Source organism: Telmatherina bonti (genome assembly GCF_933228915.1).
Source record: "Telmatherina bonti genome assembly, chromosome: 6".
NCBI classification, from domain to species: domain Eukaryota; kingdom Metazoa; phylum Chordata; class Actinopteri; order Atheriniformes; family Telmatherinidae; genus Telmatherina; species Telmatherina bonti.
In genome coordinates, this window is record NC_136624.1 from 31298023 (window position 1) to 31315723 (window position 17701).

Genomic DNA, 17701 nt, shown 5'->3' on the forward strand with positions numbered 1-17701 from the left:
GTGTTTACTGAAATGTTTGTCCTCTAACAGATATTTGTTGATGGTTTTTATGGATTTTAAATGAGTTAGCTGTTCAGAAAATTGACTTTTTGGTTCTCAGTGGCAAATTTTCATCATCCTCTTATTTCAATTTTGAATGATGAGAGGTAATCACGCTTGAGAGATGCACATGCAAAGCAGAGGCTTATTCTCATCTGTGGTTGCTTAGGAACATCAGATGCATGTGTCGTCACTATTCTCTCTCAGGGACTAAACTGAAGACTGTAAAGAAAAACAAAAGTTTCACCAGACCCTTGGGTATCAGAACAAGAAAACAGACCAAAATAAATTAATGTGGGACTCTGCTTGCATCTGTGACTCTGTGGTTTTCTGCCATCAGCCATTTCTCTTGTACTAACATGCTCATAATACTCTGCTGCTCCTTGACAACGGTGACTGCATATGCTTTTCACACACCTCTGCAGATCTAGGCAACCTTTTTTTATTATTATTTTTTTTACTGATTTCTCTATGATAATACTCTTATAGTCTACCTAGAAGCTAACTGTGTTGGAGTTTGCATTTCTGATTAATATATGAATAATACAAAGTCTGCTGTGCAACTTAACATTTATGCTGGGTGGTAACTGAACATTCCCCCTTTATTGGTTTTGACCTTTACTATGATTTTACATATTTGTTCTGCAAATTTCTCTTCCAAACTCTGATTTGTCAGTAGTAACGTGAACATGAAGTGTTTTGATGATATGTGTGGAGGTGGAAGACAGTTTAAGCATCATAAGATCAAGTTTTCATGTGATGTAATGATTTTAAATTTGTGCTAGTTCTGTTAGCAATATTAGCACACATCTAAACATAGTCGTATAGGTTTGGAAACAGTTCATGTTTAAATATAAAAAATCATTTAAACATTTCAACGTGGTTTTCTACAATTATGAAGTTAGTGGCATTAAGAATTGAAATAGAAATATATTTATAATCTCTTTGTGACACTGTTTCAAAATATTGGTGATTTGAAGAAATGCTCAGCCTTGGCCTTTTCTGTTTCTGCACCCAGCAGAGCCTTTGAGAAAAAGTTGGAGAGGTTCTTTGAGTTAAGAATTGCAAATGAGGCAATGCAAGGCCACAGCTATTCACCAAAAGGCCAACTCTGCATGGCGTTTTTTTTAGTTTGCTTTTTGTGTTGTAAGAATCTTTTTTTTTCAGTTGTCCAGTATCATACAGTTGTTGCTTAGATGATTTTGATCAATGACTTCTTCTGTTTAATGAAGTGGACAGAATAACTAAAAAAGTTACACAGAGGAAGCATAGTCCTTTCCTGCAGTAGTGACCTGATCTACGTTGCTATTATTTTACTCAATAAAAAATCCATTTTGCAAATCCAAACACTTTAAATCCTTTCACGGATACTATTGTGTTTAGCTGTAAGGGTAAATAACATTCGGGATGCACCAGTGTAATAGCAGTATAAGGTTTTGGTCTGACACTTTGTGCATGTTCTCATACTCAGTATTTAAAAAAATGTTGTGATGCCACAGAACCCAATATCAAAATTAACACATTTATGCAAGAAGGTTAATATGTGGAATTAAAGGGTTAATTTTTAAATGTATTAATGGATAAACAACAAAGTTAATACTCATGCCATATATCAAAGTCTGAATTTGGCATTTTCTTTGAGAGAGAAAGTTAATTTGGGTTAAATTAGATGCTTTGTAACAGCGGTGAACCGAGTCCACCAAAAACCTCTTTATCCCCTGTTTCTATGAAGACTGACAGTTTCAAGCCTTATACGTAGAGGATGTTCATACGATGATCTGTTTGATATATCGCACATTTAACCACTCAGTCGCGGCTTCTAGCATATCTCTCCTTACTAGCTAACTGTAATGGGATTTATTAGTACTTCTAACGGTATTCGGTAGAAGTAAAAACTCAAATATAAGTACTTGCATGTATAAAACAAATGATAAGTTGCAGAACTAGAGACTACAATATCTGTTTTTTAGTTGTTGTTGCTAAATTAAACAATACTGACTTTGATTAAGGTTCACTTGTAGATGCAACCTGGAAATTAACAGCAGAATATTAGGAAATGCTGGTAATTGGTTTCTAGTTTCTAGTTGACTCATCAAGACCTCCATGAGCTCAAAATATAGACATAGCTGAGTTTCCTGTGTCATGCTGCTCTGTCAACATCAGTGTTTACTGACATAAATTCATACTAAGATACTGATTGATCTGTCATGTCATATCAAAATGCAGCCAGCATCTTGAAGAGAGCTCCATAAATAGCTGTTTTTGTCTGTGTTGTGTTGTCATTTGCAAGCTTGGTTGTTAGGTGTATTAAACCCATCCTCCTTCGGTCTTCTTTTACCTGCCCTATTTGGCACGTTGCTGCATATCCCAGCACGTAACCACAACCAGTATCACTGGTAGGATTTTGTTTGGCAACTTGAGCATCCTTACAAAATAAAACAAAATGAGGATCCAATCTTTAAAGAATCTTTAAACTATTACTGTAAATCAAAAAACAAAAAGGCAGGCAGTGTCAAAACATTTTATTGTCGCTGCGAAGAAGTAAGATCTGATTCCATTTGCTATCAGTTATGTTGGTCATTTTACAAGGATTAACCTTTGCTCAAGACTCTCAGCATCACAGTAGGTAACAAAAAGGTTTGATAAAAGCTCTGTTAGCATTACATCTTAACAAAATAAAATATTTCTTTCACTTGGAAACTGATCTGAAGCTAATTCTGAATCTGTAGTTCTTCTATGAACAACCATGAAGTGACTATTTGTTGTCTAAACATAATGTAAAAGCACATTTGATTAATAATTTGGGGAAAAAATTGTAGACTACTCTGATCTATATTTAACTTATTAATATATTTCTCTGCACCTTTCGTTGCTGCTTGGCTTTGACAGTGTGCTGATGGGAGCATAGGGCAGACTATAAGGGGAGCCTTAGACCATACAGAGCAGTGACAGCTCTAAGGATACTTAATGAGCATGTGGGCAGTGTGCAGACTCAGGTCTCAAGAATGTGGCACGAAGCTAAGATGGACAGCTCAGTCAATATAACGTGCTTGTATAAGCAGTGAGCTCATAATGGCTTCGCAGTGAACAATGTTTGAGGTTTTCATTCTAAAAAAAGAAGATCCAGTCACTCAGGAAAGTTTAATCTGAGCTATGTTTATGTTTGGCGTCACAGCTGGTTTTATACCCCCACTCTTTATACGCTTAAAAGGCCTTATTTAATTATCTTGCTTAATTGTTATATAAAAATGACTTTTAGAAGATTTAACAAGTGATCTGTGTGATTTAAAAAAGAAATCTTAGTTTCCCATTTAATGCATTTAATACAGATTTTGTACTTCTGGACTTGTTTCATTGTCAGTGTGTACTATGTATATGTAAGTGTATATAAAGTCTGTTCTGCCCAGTGCAGTGATGCTACTGGGATGAAAGGGTTGAAATGTTGTGGATTAAGAGCCTTCTGTGGTGGACAGTCTTTGGAATCACATCAATACAATATTGGAGATAACTGTGTGTACTATAAGTCTTTGTCCGTTTAAAAAATACACAATTGTATACAGTTTAATGACATGAATATATAATACCCAAAAATATTCAAATAAATCACTGTTACAAGGATTTGATAGTATTATTGAAGATATCTGAGATGTTTCTGGTTGAGTGGGACTGTCATGTATGTTTGCTCCACTTCAGATTCCAGACTGGTATATCCAGTGTAACCACTGTTTCCCAGATTGAGTTTTTACTAAGTGACTTTTGTGTGCAATATTTAAATGTATTACGATATCAGTATACCGTGGAGAGTTACCTTCTGCTCATTCCAAACTCCACCGCTTCAGAAGCAGACAGCAGATGGCCGAGACTAATTGTCCCAAACCAGACACAGCAATAACGTTTCCAGTTATAGAGAAGTGAGAGCACACCACTCCTAAAGACTTGACTCACTTATTCCGTATAACCATAATATTCTTGACATTGTTGCTCTTTAAATCCATGGCTGACTTCAGAAAGTGTAGACAGAATAATATACTACAGTCTTCTGGATGTGCTACAAACAGTAAAAATCATTCTTCAAGTTACTTTTCACTGTGTTTAGTTCAGATTGGAGGAGGCATAAGATTTTACCAACAGGAAGAAGGCCCTTTTATGCACACTCAGGTTTGTTTCTATCTACTTGCGACCATGTACGTTTACATTGAGGTAATTATTTCTCGAGAGCAGTACGCTGACTGCTCGCTCCAGCTGTCTTTTATCAAGCTGTTCTTGGACATTTCATTAAAGATTTTTGTACTTTATCACAGATTGCAGCCACTTTCACCACAGCTTCATAATTAATCATCAGTTTAGTTTCATTTGTTGTTTTTTGCTGACAGCTCTGTGTTAGCTGATGTCCACGTCTGATGCCTTCAGTACATATTCAAATTAGGCTAATGGATTTGTGTAGCTGAAAGAAGAGAACAAAGCAGGTTCCTGGGCAAAGATTGCTCAATACTGAGAGTGTTGTGTTTGCATTTTGCTGTGGTTTTTATGGTGTGCAGTGTCTGCATCTTGTGTTTCAAATTTCTGAGTTTGCTCATTTTAAGTATCATGTGATAGTAATGTGTGGTGACTAAACCAAGTTTATGCCTGTTAGAATAACTTTTCTTCGCTCAAAGGAGAATACTTTGTGATCTTTGGTAAACCAAACTCAAATTCTTTTCTATTTATGTTTTGATGATAACTACTAGCTTTGCCTGCTTTTGTTGTGTTTGACTGTTTTTCCTCTGTTTTTAACAGACTGGGATGATGAAGAATTGCTAACTAAAGTTACCTTAAGGTCTAATAAATTAAATGAATTATTAAGTATCAGAGCTATTCATTTGTAAACATGTTGTTTACTTTGTGAACAATCAGTCTTATCAATCCAGAAGCAATTACGCTGCATTTAGTCAGTCTTCACTGCCTTTACGCAGCCAGTATGAACACAGTGGAACAGTTTCCTGCAATGCATTATGTAACTTGTATTTTCCTTCTTTCCATTTTACTGAAATGTCTGGTCAAAGTCTAAGCAAGAAAATGTAAAAATGAGGAAAAAAGGGCTTTGCAGAAACAAAGAGGCAAATTTTCTTCACGCTGTACTAAAAGTAATTGTAGAGTTCAAATGAATTCTTAAATTGTTTTGCATGACTTCATATTCTGAAAAGTAATAGGAAATAACGGAAAATACATCTTACTGGGTAGACAGTAGTGTAGCAGTAAACTCAAAGACTTGCCTATTTATATTTCTTTTATGTCATAAAGTTAATCACAAGTTAATATAGGTATGAGGCAGACTCCTCCTTTAAAACAGACCTTTTATCATTCATCTGTTTTAATGTTGAATTTTCATATTGCTGACTTGTTTCACATACTTATTATTTTGATTCATTGTTTCTTCCTTGATAATGCACTTTTAAATGCTTGATTCCCAAGTGCAGACTTTTATGGACTATTAAGAGTTTCATTCATATCCCACACATCACATGTTGTAACTCTTCCCATGTTCTCCTACAGACCTCTGTGGTGTGTCTGGGTCCAAGCCCCTCAAACCTCAGCGATCCCTTCCAGGGACCCCTGTTTCTCTCTCCCATTACCCAGTCGACCTGCGAACATCCATGGAGGAAAAATACAAAGAGATTGCAGAGGTGAGAAGTCAGATAATACAGTTATTGAAACAAAAGCACTGCGATCTATAATCATATTATCTTATCATTGCAACAAATTAGATAAATATGAAATTAGGTTTAATTATTGTTGATCATTTCAGCTATTAGGAGGATTAGCTCATTTACTGAAGACTGTAAAATCCAAATAATGTCTTGTCCAGTATCTGTAATGAGCTTTTTTTTAAGCTTCATCTTAGATCACATGTGGCACATGGTTTTGTGTTTGTGCAAGCCCTCCATATATTCATGCTTCCACAGGTACTGACAATTTCCTGTTTGGTGGCTCCATAAATCTTATCATTTGTGTTTGAACTAGGAGCTGTTCACACGCAGCATGGCAGAGAGCGAGATGAGAAGTGCCCCTTATGAGTTCCCAGAGGACAGTCCCATTGAACAACTGGAAGAACGACGGCACCGCCTGGAGAGGCAAATTAGTCAAGACATCAAGTGAGGAAATGCAGACAAACTCTAAGCGAAAGCCTAGTTAAATGAACAATTTACATAACCTCGGACAGATGGACACAGCTGTCCCTCTTCCTTCCTCCTCCCTCCTTTTACAGTGTTGCTTTCACTTATGCACACATGCTTATCAGCTTCCAACATGCAATGTGTAACTAATACCTGCATTTTGCTGATTGAGCTAGCTAGCATTCAGGCACCTGGTCTGGTGATACATCTTCTACTGCACACATTTTCACAAGGTTCTCCTGGCCAAAGTTGATGTTAACAGCACCACTAAGCTAATCAATGAGTGGTTATCCGGCATACACTCCATAATCAGGGTTGCTATTACTAACTAAATTTAAAATTCTTTGTGTCTACATGTATAAATGTTCTAGATATGTTTGACAGTGGGTGCTTGTTGGAGTGTAGGTTTATGGTTGGGTTTGGTGTCCCTCCTTGTCTGTGCTTAATTTCTTCTCACTGCCTCTGGTGCCCATCTGTCCCTGCCTTGCCCACGCTATCCTGCTCCACTGCATATCACCCAAAGGCTTGAGCCAGAGATCTTGCTCCGTGCCAAACAGGACTTCATGAAAATCGACAGTGCTGCAGACCTAGAGTGAGTGAGCTCTGCCTCAGTGTGCATGTTTCGTCTGGTGATTAATTCTGCTGTTTTGCATCTCTGTTTTACTCACACATACTTGAGAAATGTGCATGAAAACTACTTACCTGATATTTTGATTTTAGTTTTGCTTATTATACACTTATTAGCATCCAGTATTTAAGAAGTCTTCAGGAATATGAGGTGGACCACATCTCCCGCCCTGCTGGTGAACTGATAGGCATGCAGATGGGTTGGAGCTTTGCTTTTTGCTTTCTCTTAAAATAACAATATTACATTAAGTTAATAATCCTGAAAAATACTTTCTGAATAAAAAATACTTTTAAAAATACTATCTGAATTTAAATTATTATCCACACATGTTGTGAGAGCATTTAACCTGGCCGCTCTGTATTCCTGTGCATGAGTGTTTTGAGGAACAGGACAGAATGTTTCAGGTGTTTACTTGGCAACAAAAGTCCCACGGTTCATGAAGGTCTCACCTAAGTGTTTATAAGACTTTAATGATCTGCAATGAGGACACCCTCAGAGGTATCTCAGATAAATACAGCTGTGTTTACACCACAATGGACGAAACTTCCCACCTCACACACATATTATTACTGCATACTAGTCATAACAAACAGCTAATAACCTTCTACCTTAACATGGTCATGTGTAGTGCTGTGTGTGATAGATAGCATGATACAAAGATGCTTTCCAAACTGTTCAAAATAATGAAGTGCACTAACAATTAACACAGCCATGAATTGTGGACTAAAAACTCCAAATATATTTTTCCTTTTCTGTTGTATTTTCACTTTAACTCAACTGTTTTCTCATTCCTCCTGCCTTTGTTTTTGTCTTTGTTTTTTTTTTTTTTTTTTTTCTTTCTGTATATATGTCACAAGATTAATGAAGGACAAGAGTGTGGACACAGTTGACGTTGGCTTCCCAGACAGGGAAATGCCGATGGAAAGAGAGTACCAACGGGTCTCAATATCTGGAGAGGAGAAGTGTGGGGTGAGAATCTCAAATCAAAAGTTAAAAAAAATTAAAATAAATAAAACTGTTTAAGTAATTTAACTTCACCTCCATTTTTACTGCTGTCATTTTAAACCTTTCTAGGTGCCCTTCACTGACCTGGTAGATGCTGCAAAGTGTGTGGTGAAAGCATTATTCATCAGGGAGAAGTACATAAATCGTTCCATGCAGACGTTTTGTAAGACCACAGCTCATGCCTTGCAAGACCTTGGGATGAAGACTCTGGATATGGGAATCTATGACGACATACCAGAGACCCCTGTAGATGCTGGTATAGAAACACACATTCAGTTTACAGCTGACTGACGCATATTTAGCATTTTGTCTTGGTTGATTAATCTGTTTTTAAATATCGCAAAATAACCGTTGTACTGCCTGTTTTCCACTGACTGAATCTCAGAATCTGCAAGCTTTTTTTAAAAAAAAAAAATTATTTGTTGCCAAGAAAAGTCATTGGAGCATCTTTAGTTACTCGTTTGGAAAATCCTCTTGTCAGCAAATACCTGCTGACAGAAAGGATTTCAAGCCTACACAATCATGCAGTGACAAATGAACTGCTTCGAGGCTTTGCAGACTAATCACAGCTATGGCTTTAACAAAACAAGACGAAAGCAGGTCAGTATTTCTGACTTATCTCAGACTTTTACCACTAGAATGATTGATCAGTTAGTTAATAATTACCAGACTGGATTAATGTTAACAATCTGTAGTTGTAGTGCTAAATTCTTTAGTTCCTCCAAGGTCTAAACATTTCTTTTTTGTGACTGTTTTCAGTGAATATGTTTGTATGACATTAAATAAAACCAAATTATTTTTTGTATAATTTTTATTGCCTTTGTCAGGCAGCTAAACTTATCATCTTATTAATACTGTGTTTTATTTGCTGTCGCCTAAAGAAAAGTAGCTCTACTCAAATAAACCCACATCTTCTAACCCACTTCTGCTAATCTGTGTGCCAAATTCAGCTATACCAACCTGTACCACGATGCCACACAGAGAAAGTTAGAAATGACAGAATATCTCCAACCTTTCTTTTTCTTTTTTTTTAAATGAACTTCATAAAGTTGGCAACATCAGGCATGTGTATGCCAATAACTGAGTTACCCTCTCATAAAAGCACTCCATACTGGGACGAAGAAGGTGGTGCAATTGAACTGTAGCGTCACATAACTGTGTATGCAACTGTGCTGATTATTAACTTTCATAATAAGACTTGTTTGTTAGGATTCAGTCAGATCTGTCACAAAGAATGCTTTCTTTTCCTAAATACCATATTTGCTAAATATTTGGGTTTCTTCAAGCTTGGAAAGCTTTCATGATCTTGATAGAGGAGCAGCATTTAGATTGGTAAGTATACTATTTAGACCAGGAATCCTCAGTCCTGGCCCTCGAGGGCCGGTGTCCTGCAGGTTTTCCATGTGACCCTGCTGGACTCAGACAAGCTCTGCTCTGTCTGTTAAATACATATTGATTTGAATCAGGTGTTTTGAAGCTGGGACGCTTGGAAAACCTGCAGGATACTGGCCCTCGAGGACCAAGATCGGTAATCCCAGACTTAGACTGTATGGTTTGCCTAAAATATTGAGGTACCTGCTGGAAGAAAGTTTAGTCAACCTTTAAAGATGAAAAACTCAAAAGCTAGTTCTTTTTTTTTATTTTTATTTTTTTTTTTTTTTATTACTTTATCATTGATATTACTCTTATGTTATTTATTTATATTAAGCAATTAATGAATAGCTGTACAATACATATTTCCTTTAATGAAATTTTAAGATATTTGCTTGTAAATATTATAAATTTAGAAAGATTAATCAGTCTCCAACTTGGTTTTTTTTTTTCCTCAGATGCACCTGTCCACCCTCCAGTTTCAGAGTTTCATCCTTATGACAACCAAGACCCGAAAAATATGCCAGCAGACACGGGATATGGCTGTAAGATGGTTGATGGTGTAATTCATGTGTACACCAAGAAAACCAACATGGACAAGTATGTGTTTATACCTGCACCAAAATTTACTACCTTACCATAGAAAAACTATAACTAAAGGAATTTTATCTTTTGTGCTTTTTAGAAGTGCAGAACTTGACCTGCCATATCCCGACCTGAAGGAATATATTGAAGACATGAATGTGATGATGTCCCTCATAATTAATGGGCCAGTGTGAGTCTTACTTTAATTGCAAGATTAATCTGATGCTTGGTCTTCAGTCTGCATGAAGAGTATGTCTTCTCTGTGGTGTTTATAGGAAGTCTTTCTGCTACCGTCGCCTGCAGTATCTAAGCTCTAAGTTTCAGATGCACATCCTCCTGAACGAGATGAAGGAGCTGGCAGCTCAAAAGAAGGTTCCTCATAGAGACTTCTACAACATAAGAAAGGCAAGAACGAACTGAATGGCACTTTCAGTTCAACTTTGCTTGAAACGTTTTCCAGTTTGCAGCATCTTAACGGCTCGTCTACTGCAAGATTTGAAGATACGAATTACTCTCACAGCTCAAATTTACAGAGGTGAAAGGAATTCAGTGGAATAACTGGTATCTTTGCTGGTGTTCTGACTCCAGGTTGACACACACATACACGCTTCATCCTGCATGAACCAGAAGCACCTGCTGCGATTCATTAAGAGAGCCATGAAGAAATACCCTGAAGAGATTGTTCATGTTGAGTGTGGGCGAGGTCAGACGCTCAAAGAGGTTTTTGAGACCATGAATCTCACAGCCTACGATCTGAGTGTTGATACACTTGACATGCATGCGGTAAGATACAGGAGCGATAACAGAAAATGATAGACTATGTGGCACATTTGGTATAAATAAAAATATTTATCTCCTATTTTTACTCATCAGGACCGAAACACCTTTCATCGCTTTGATAAATTTAACTCCAAGTACAACCCCATTGGAGAATCAATCCTCAGAGAGATCTTCATCAAGACTGACAACTGCATTGAAGGAAAATACTTTGCACACATAGTGAAGGTGTGAAATAATTCATCCATAAATTATTTACCTCATCCAAAAGATTTTTGAATTCACACAAACTGGTACGTCCCTTCTGTCCTCATCCATCCAGGAGGTGATGGCTGACTTGGAAGAAAGTAAATACCAGAACTCTGAGCTACGGCTGTCCATCTATGGCCGTTCTAGGGACGAATGGGACAACCTGGCTCAGTGGGCTGTCAGACACAGAGTATACTCTGATAATGTGCGCTGGCTTGTCCAAGTGCCCCGTTTATTGTAAGTGCTCCTTCAAAAGTGTTTCACCTTCAAGCTAAGATGTGTAGATTCAGTCTGCACATGTACACTGTTCACTGTTTTTTTTTTTTACCCAACACTGTGAGTTTGACAATGTTATAGTGAGGCAAAACAAGCCCTCTGGGATTCTCTTTGAAGGGAAAATAAACTATAAAATCAACTATACTAACAGCCTGATGGTCATGGATGAAAGCTTCCAGCCTCTTATTTGGCATTAATTTAAAAAAAAAGAAAAAAAAAAGAGAAAAGATCAAACACGGCAAAACCATTTATGTTTCAATAATCACCTTTTCAGTGATGTGTACCATACAAAAAAACAGCTGGCCAACTTCCAGGAGATGTTTGAGAACATCTTCATGCCTCTGTTTGAAGCCACAATCAACCCCTCCAGTCATCCTGAGCTTCATCTTTTCTTGGAGCATGTGAGTGTGACGTGACACAGAATTTCCCAGTGAAGCTACAGTGTGATTGTTAAATTATCTGCCTGCTTGTGTGTGTTAATAGGTGGTGGGCTTTGACAGTGTGGATGACGAGTCCAAACCCGAGCACCACATTTTCAACCTTGACAGCCCGCTGCCAGCTGACTGGACAGAAGAGGACAACCCACCCTATTCCTACTACCTCTACTACACCTACGCTAACATGACTGTGCTCAACCACCTGCGAAGGTAAAGGGGAGACATCGGTCCTTCACATTTATGGAAAATGTTCATTATTCACAAATGCGGACGAGTCTCCAAGGATTTCTTTTTGTTTTATATGTGATGCAGGCGACGAGGCTTCCATACGTTTGTGCTGCGACCTCACTGTGGTGAGGCAGGGCCAATCCACCACCTGGTGTCAGGTTTCATGCTGTCAGAGAACATCTCCCATGGGCTGCTGCTTAGAAAGGTAAGGAAACCACAAAGAAGCTTTTGGTCCCTTCATTCTTAAATAATTCTTGCAAACAAGTCAACTAGTAAAACATTTTTTGTTTTACTATCCCATACCCAACAAAATACATAACACAAACAAACAATAAACATCTACAATAAATACTACTACTACTAATAATAATAATAATGATAATAATAATAATAGAAAAGGTGACTGACAAAGGCTACTCAGAGACAATTATAGTGGATCTCTCAAAAAAGTCTAAAAAAGGGTGCCACAATTTGGAGAATTTATTTTCAGATCCACGGACGGTATATCGCATTTTTTCTAAATCCATACAAAGCATCATATCTTTTACCCATTGTGCATGTGAAGGGGGAGCAGAGTCTTTCCACTTAAACAATATAGCACGTCCAGCTAATAACAGGGAAAATTTTAATATCCTAAACCTAAAGTTTGGCAATTTAAGCTCTGGCACCACTCCAAAAATAGAACACAGTGGATCTGATCAATTTAAGATCAACCTTTTCATGGTAGTATCACTACAGTGGACATCTATTACAATGCTGTTTTTCAGTATATGCATGGCTGAGGAGTATATTTGCAAATTATTGAGCACTAATAAGTCATCCAATACACTACCACCTGCTGACATATTAAATATAATTTAAAACTTGGTATTTATACATATTTGTAATTATCAAGATTACTGAGGTGATAAACGTAACAAAATAAAATAAAGCTATGTTTTTGTAGAATATTTACTGTCTGTACATGTGACATTTTATTTTATTAATATTTTTCATAGAAAAGATCAAAACAAACTAAATAAAAAGTCAAATAAAGTTAGAAATAAAGAAAGAAACACAGTACATGTCTAAAAATAAAATATTGTTTGTGAAAAAGTGTGGCACTGTATTTTTAATCATGCTTCCTAGTCTCAGAATGTACTACTGTGGAAGTTGTAATATGGTCTTTTCCAAACCTCATGAACCAGCTGTCATATCCATACTTCTACAAGTTCAGAGTCAAAATTATTACATCTATTTCCATTTCAAAAGTGACCTATGAGTCCAGGAGGTTTAATCAGGTCTGTCTGGGTGATGATCTAATAGAATATTGAATAAAAATGTTAGCTCGAGGCTAAATAGGCTTTGACAGCAGAAGTTGGCTCTACAAAGCTGCCAATCATCTCTTTATCATGTAACTGCAACCATCGTAACCAGTAACCAGTATTTTCTGGTCTCAACTTTGTCTTTCCTGCTTTGACACCTCTCAGGCTCCGGTGCTTCAGTATCTTTACTACCTGGCTCAAGTTGGCATCGCCATGTCGCCACTGAGCAACAACAGCCTGTTTCTGAGTTACCACCGCAACCCGCTGCCAGAGTATCTGTCCAGAGGCCTCATGATCTCTCTGTCCACCGATGACCCTCTTCAGTTCCATTTCACCAAAGTCAGTATGAATCCTCACCTGTTGCATTTTTTTCTGATGTTGCATTGAGTCTGTGATCTGTTTTCTCTTTTTTTCAGGAGCCCCTGATGGAAGAGTACAGCATAGCAGCTCAAGTGTGGAAACTGAGCTCATGTGACATGTGCGAGTTGGCAAGAAACAGCGTCCTCATGAGTGGATTTTCACACAAGGTGAACTCGTAAGCTTATTCAATGTAGCGGTGTAACAGGTCTATTAGGCACAACTGCAGTCTGTAGAGATTCAGCCCAGTGTTTTCTGTTCAGACAATTTTAGAAATCATTTTGATTAAAGGTTCAATTAAACTGGACAACAATATATTTATGGAATGCAGACTCTCTTTAAAAACTCAGTCCAACACATCACTTGGAGCTCAGTGCTAAAACAGATAATTATCACCACTATGACAGCATTGAAGAGAAAGAATATCTGTTTCCACTCATGTAGTTTCTTTTAACTACAGGCAAAAAGTTACTGGCTTGGCCCCAGTTATTTTAAGGAGGGTCCTGAGAGCAATGACATCCGTCGCACTAACGTCCCTGATATTCGTGTGGCGTACCGCAGCGAGACGCTCACCGAGGAGCTTCACCTCATCATTCACGCTGTGCGCACAGAAGAGCTGGACACTATCGATGAGGAGGACTCCCTGACCATGGGTCCTCTCTCGGGGCGACGTTGAAGTCACAGCATGGTTTCTCAACCCTGTGGGCTCACTCAGCATGACACTGAAGACACACAGCGTGAGAGTATTTCTACCACTTGGCCTCGTAACAGTACAGACACCACTAAGCATCAGTGTAGAAGTGTGCCACACTCTGACAGCAACCAAAAAAAGCCAAGGTGACCATGCTGCCAGTCCTAAACTTCTATAACGGTGCAGAAAAGCAAAACAACAACCTTGTTTTATTTTAACCCCTTAATTTGAGTGTCTAGTGTTCTCCGTGACATGTTGAATCTGAGTCAGCATCACGAAGGTTTGCAGAGATCAGCGTCAGGGTTTGACATTGCACAGCTGGAAAACATGCAGTTATGTCTGCTGATTATCTCGCCAAAGTTTTCAGAGGATCCCTTTGATGTTTTCTGTAATTCACTTGCACAGTGACAACCAGCACGTTCAAACAACATCTGTAGCAAAACTTCAGTGTTGTTTAACTTCCACTGTAGTGTTACGCTGCTTAGTTGTCCTCACTGCATCTATGCTCTTTATAATACATTTTCAAAAGCGTCATAGATGCAGAGTAATCGTAAAGGCATGCTGGGAATTTCATTGGAGGTTGGATATATATGTATATATATATATATATATATATATATATATATATAACTGCACAGAAAACTTTAACAAATGTCCTGTTTTATTCTATTGAATGCTGCAGCACAGAACATCAGCCATGTACATTGCTTGGTGTGATTTTAGGTCTTTTGCTGAATTGCACATTTCCAATAATCATTCTTCTGTGATTCTGATGAGCTCAGAAAGTAACTTGGCCTTTAAGGTAAGCAAGAAGTGGCTGACTGAAAACATTCCTTCAGGCAAGCAGGACTCCTTTGGCTGCACATTAAATTATTTACTGGAAAATGATTTTGGTAGTGGATGTGCACGGTGGGGCAGAAATAAATGTGGATGAATACTCAGTTGCATCACAGTGGCCATGAAGCATCCTCTGGACATAACTGGGGCCCTGATCACACTCATTCCTTTTCCAGTCTTCAAACTGGAGCCACAGGTTTTCACTTTGCATGTAGTTCACTGTTGATAAGCAACAAGCCAAGACTTCACAGTGCCTTTTCATTTTTAGCTTTGAGTGCTGCATGTCGAGCTTTTTCTCTTTATTACTTTCATTTTCTCCTCTGTCGATATGCAATGGGAGCGCTGACGGAAGTGAAAGCACCAGCCGTGTGTTCGCTGCGAAACGGCCTTCACTTTGGTCGCTAAGACGACGGTGGATTTGTTCCAAGTGTTTCTGCTTTTCTGCATGTCTGCATGACTCTTGGATGTCTGGAGAGAATCGGTTGTTTACATTAAGCTGTAATGTAAAGCATCTTAACTAGTCCAGGGATGCCAACCAGCTTTTGATCCTGAATCTGTTTGCAATGACGGGAAACAGATTTAAACTCAGCGCTGTAGTAAAAGAGCAAACCATGCTGGGACATGATTATCTATTGCATGGTACTGTTTTTTCTCTTCTTATTTTTCAATGCATCTCCAAAAAGTATTCAAAAAGCTGGTTTCACGTGCCTCATATTTTCGTATCATACACTCATCATCACTCTTCTCAACCTGCCACTGGATGCAGTCCAGCCTCCCATCAAACTGTGAGCTTTGGGTTCTCCCATCTGCTAATATATGTAGCTAAGATCATAGTAATGAATCAGAAACTGTTAGCCTACGTTTGAATAACCAACTGTAAAATATTAGGATGTAAATGTGTTTGCTTTGTAGATGATTGGGATGAAACATGTCGGTTGAGAGCGTTGTAGCTTCTAAGGATGCGCTGCAGTTGAGTGCTGAACTCTTGAGGAACTTGTGTGGTTGGTGGATTTCATCTATATATTTTTAAAGGCAAATTAGAGAGAAGAAATTTTATAATCACAGTATATTGGTGTTAAAGATAATAGTTTTGTTTCAGTTTTATTGTGGATGAGTATTATGTTATCAAAATACAGTTTTTTAATAGGGTTCTGTTGTTGTTGGCCTTTAACAAGTAATTGAACATAATGTTTTAGACTCCGCGCTGCTTGTTTATTGTGACTGTAGTCATTTTTTACTCACGTTTTTATCAATGATTATTTTAATACAAATAAATCATAAACAGTAGACGGTGCCTCTTAATTTAAAGTAGCTTGTCAGACTTGGAAACTGACACTTATTATGCGTCATGATTGTTGTTTTTTTGTTGTTTTTGGGTGCAAAGATAATTTTCAATCCACACTGTGTTAAATCTTATTTGAACCAAACTATGAATGGATTGTAAAGTACACAGATTCATCGTCTGCCTGCATTTACAGTCATTAGTCTAAACTTTTACAAGCTTGCTCAGTAATCAAACTGTTGTTTACTTTGTAGCATTTTGTCAAGAAGTATATTTTTAACGAGTAAACCTAATAACTGCAAACTGACCAGGACTTTGATCGCTTTCCATCCACTCGGCTTTACATCTCATTTACTGTGTCCACATCATCGAGCATCCTACCTCACCGGTACTGTCTCAATGTTGCCTCTTCTGTGCCATAATCAAGTGTCACATTTATGGTTGCAACCCATGTGATTTGTTTTACTATTACTCTGTTAATAGTTTGATCTGTGAACTGTTAAGAAGTTAAAAGAAATGGGAATATTTCCAATAGCACAAGTACATCAGATTTCTTTTTTTTTTTTTTTTGGCCAAAAAAACATATCACAAAATGTATAATCCATCCCATATCTACCATTTTTGCTTGTTTAAATATTTCACTCAATGAGATCTAGACTTTAGATTGTATTATTGCTTTGTCCCAGTGAACAAGCAGACAGAAAAGCAGATGGCAGATGTGTCCTCTGAGCAGTAACACTGTGACCACATAAACACGTTATTAATTAATCATATTAAAGGCATTATTACTAATCAATCTGCATAAGAATCAAGTTCATGTTTAGCTAAGTTTTATTTCTGCCTGCAATTTCACCGTGCATTTAGTATTTTGAATCTTGAAGAAAATCTTTGTGTTCAGCTGATATTTTTCTCAAAAAGTATGTTTTACACACTTGTGTCACTTCTGACAATATTCAGCTTAAATTTGAATTTTGCCTAATTTGATGTCCATTGATAATGTAGCCTTATTACTGCTTGAGATGGACTGCCAGCATTTTACAAATTCTAAGGTTCATGTATAATGTCTGAAGAATTAAATAAAGCATGTTAATTCACTGCTTTTGTGCGATATTTACTTTTATTTACAAGTTACAGAGTGATAATTCATTCAGCATTACAGCAGCAGTGTCATATAAAACTTCTGAATTCGATTACACCTGATCTTATAATATGCTGCTATGATTACATGTTGACTTGAAACATTTCAGTATGACACCTCAAATCGCCACTAACATATATCTAAACGTAAAATTCTTATTATTTAATGGAATTGCCTGAATCTCTTGATTTCAAAAAGTGACAATATATAAAACTCATGGTAAACACGGTTTCTTCTTGTTGCTTATCATTAGCTGAAATCTTACAGAATCTGCTCCTTAATCCATTACAATGTCCATGTCATTGTAGAGTACAGGCCTCTCTTAACTGGCATCTTAAGTCTTGA

The 17701-nt window shown here is 37.4% G+C and overlaps 1 protein-coding gene across 3 annotated transcripts in view; it reads left to right on the plus strand.

Annotated features, from left to right (window-relative positions):
• Positions 1-17295, plus strand: part of ampd2a (adenosine monophosphate deaminase 2a) — a 31925-nt gene extending 14630 nt beyond the window's left edge. For 2 of the 3 annotated variants that reach the window (XM_079242203.1, XM_079242201.1), the window contains 17 exons: positions 5572-5702; positions 6040-6170; positions 6715-6783; positions 7677-7788; positions 7894-8080; positions 9654-9795; positions 9881-9970; positions 10056-10185; positions 10369-10563; positions 10654-10785; positions 10880-11043; positions 11357-11483; positions 11566-11729; positions 11832-11952; positions 13217-13390; positions 13468-13578; positions 13869-17295. In XM_079242203.1, the coding sequence (XP_079098329.1) occupies positions 5572-5702; positions 6040-6170; positions 6715-6783; positions 7677-7788; positions 7894-8080; positions 9654-9795; positions 9881-9970; positions 10056-10185; positions 10369-10563; positions 10654-10785; positions 10880-11043; positions 11357-11483; positions 11566-11729; positions 11832-11952; positions 13217-13390; positions 13468-13578; positions 13869-14084 (2396 nt within the window). In that variant the 3' untranslated portion in view covers positions 14085-17295. The remainder of the gene's footprint in view (positions 1-5571; positions 5703-6039; positions 6171-6714; positions 6784-7676; positions 7789-7893; positions 8081-9653; positions 9796-9880; positions 9971-10055; positions 10186-10368; positions 10564-10653; positions 10786-10879; positions 11044-11356; positions 11484-11565; positions 11730-11831; positions 11953-13216; positions 13391-13467; positions 13579-13868) is intronic. The other variant, XM_079242202.1, reaches the window with a different exon arrangement.
• Positions 17296-17701: the final 406 nt, after the last annotated feature.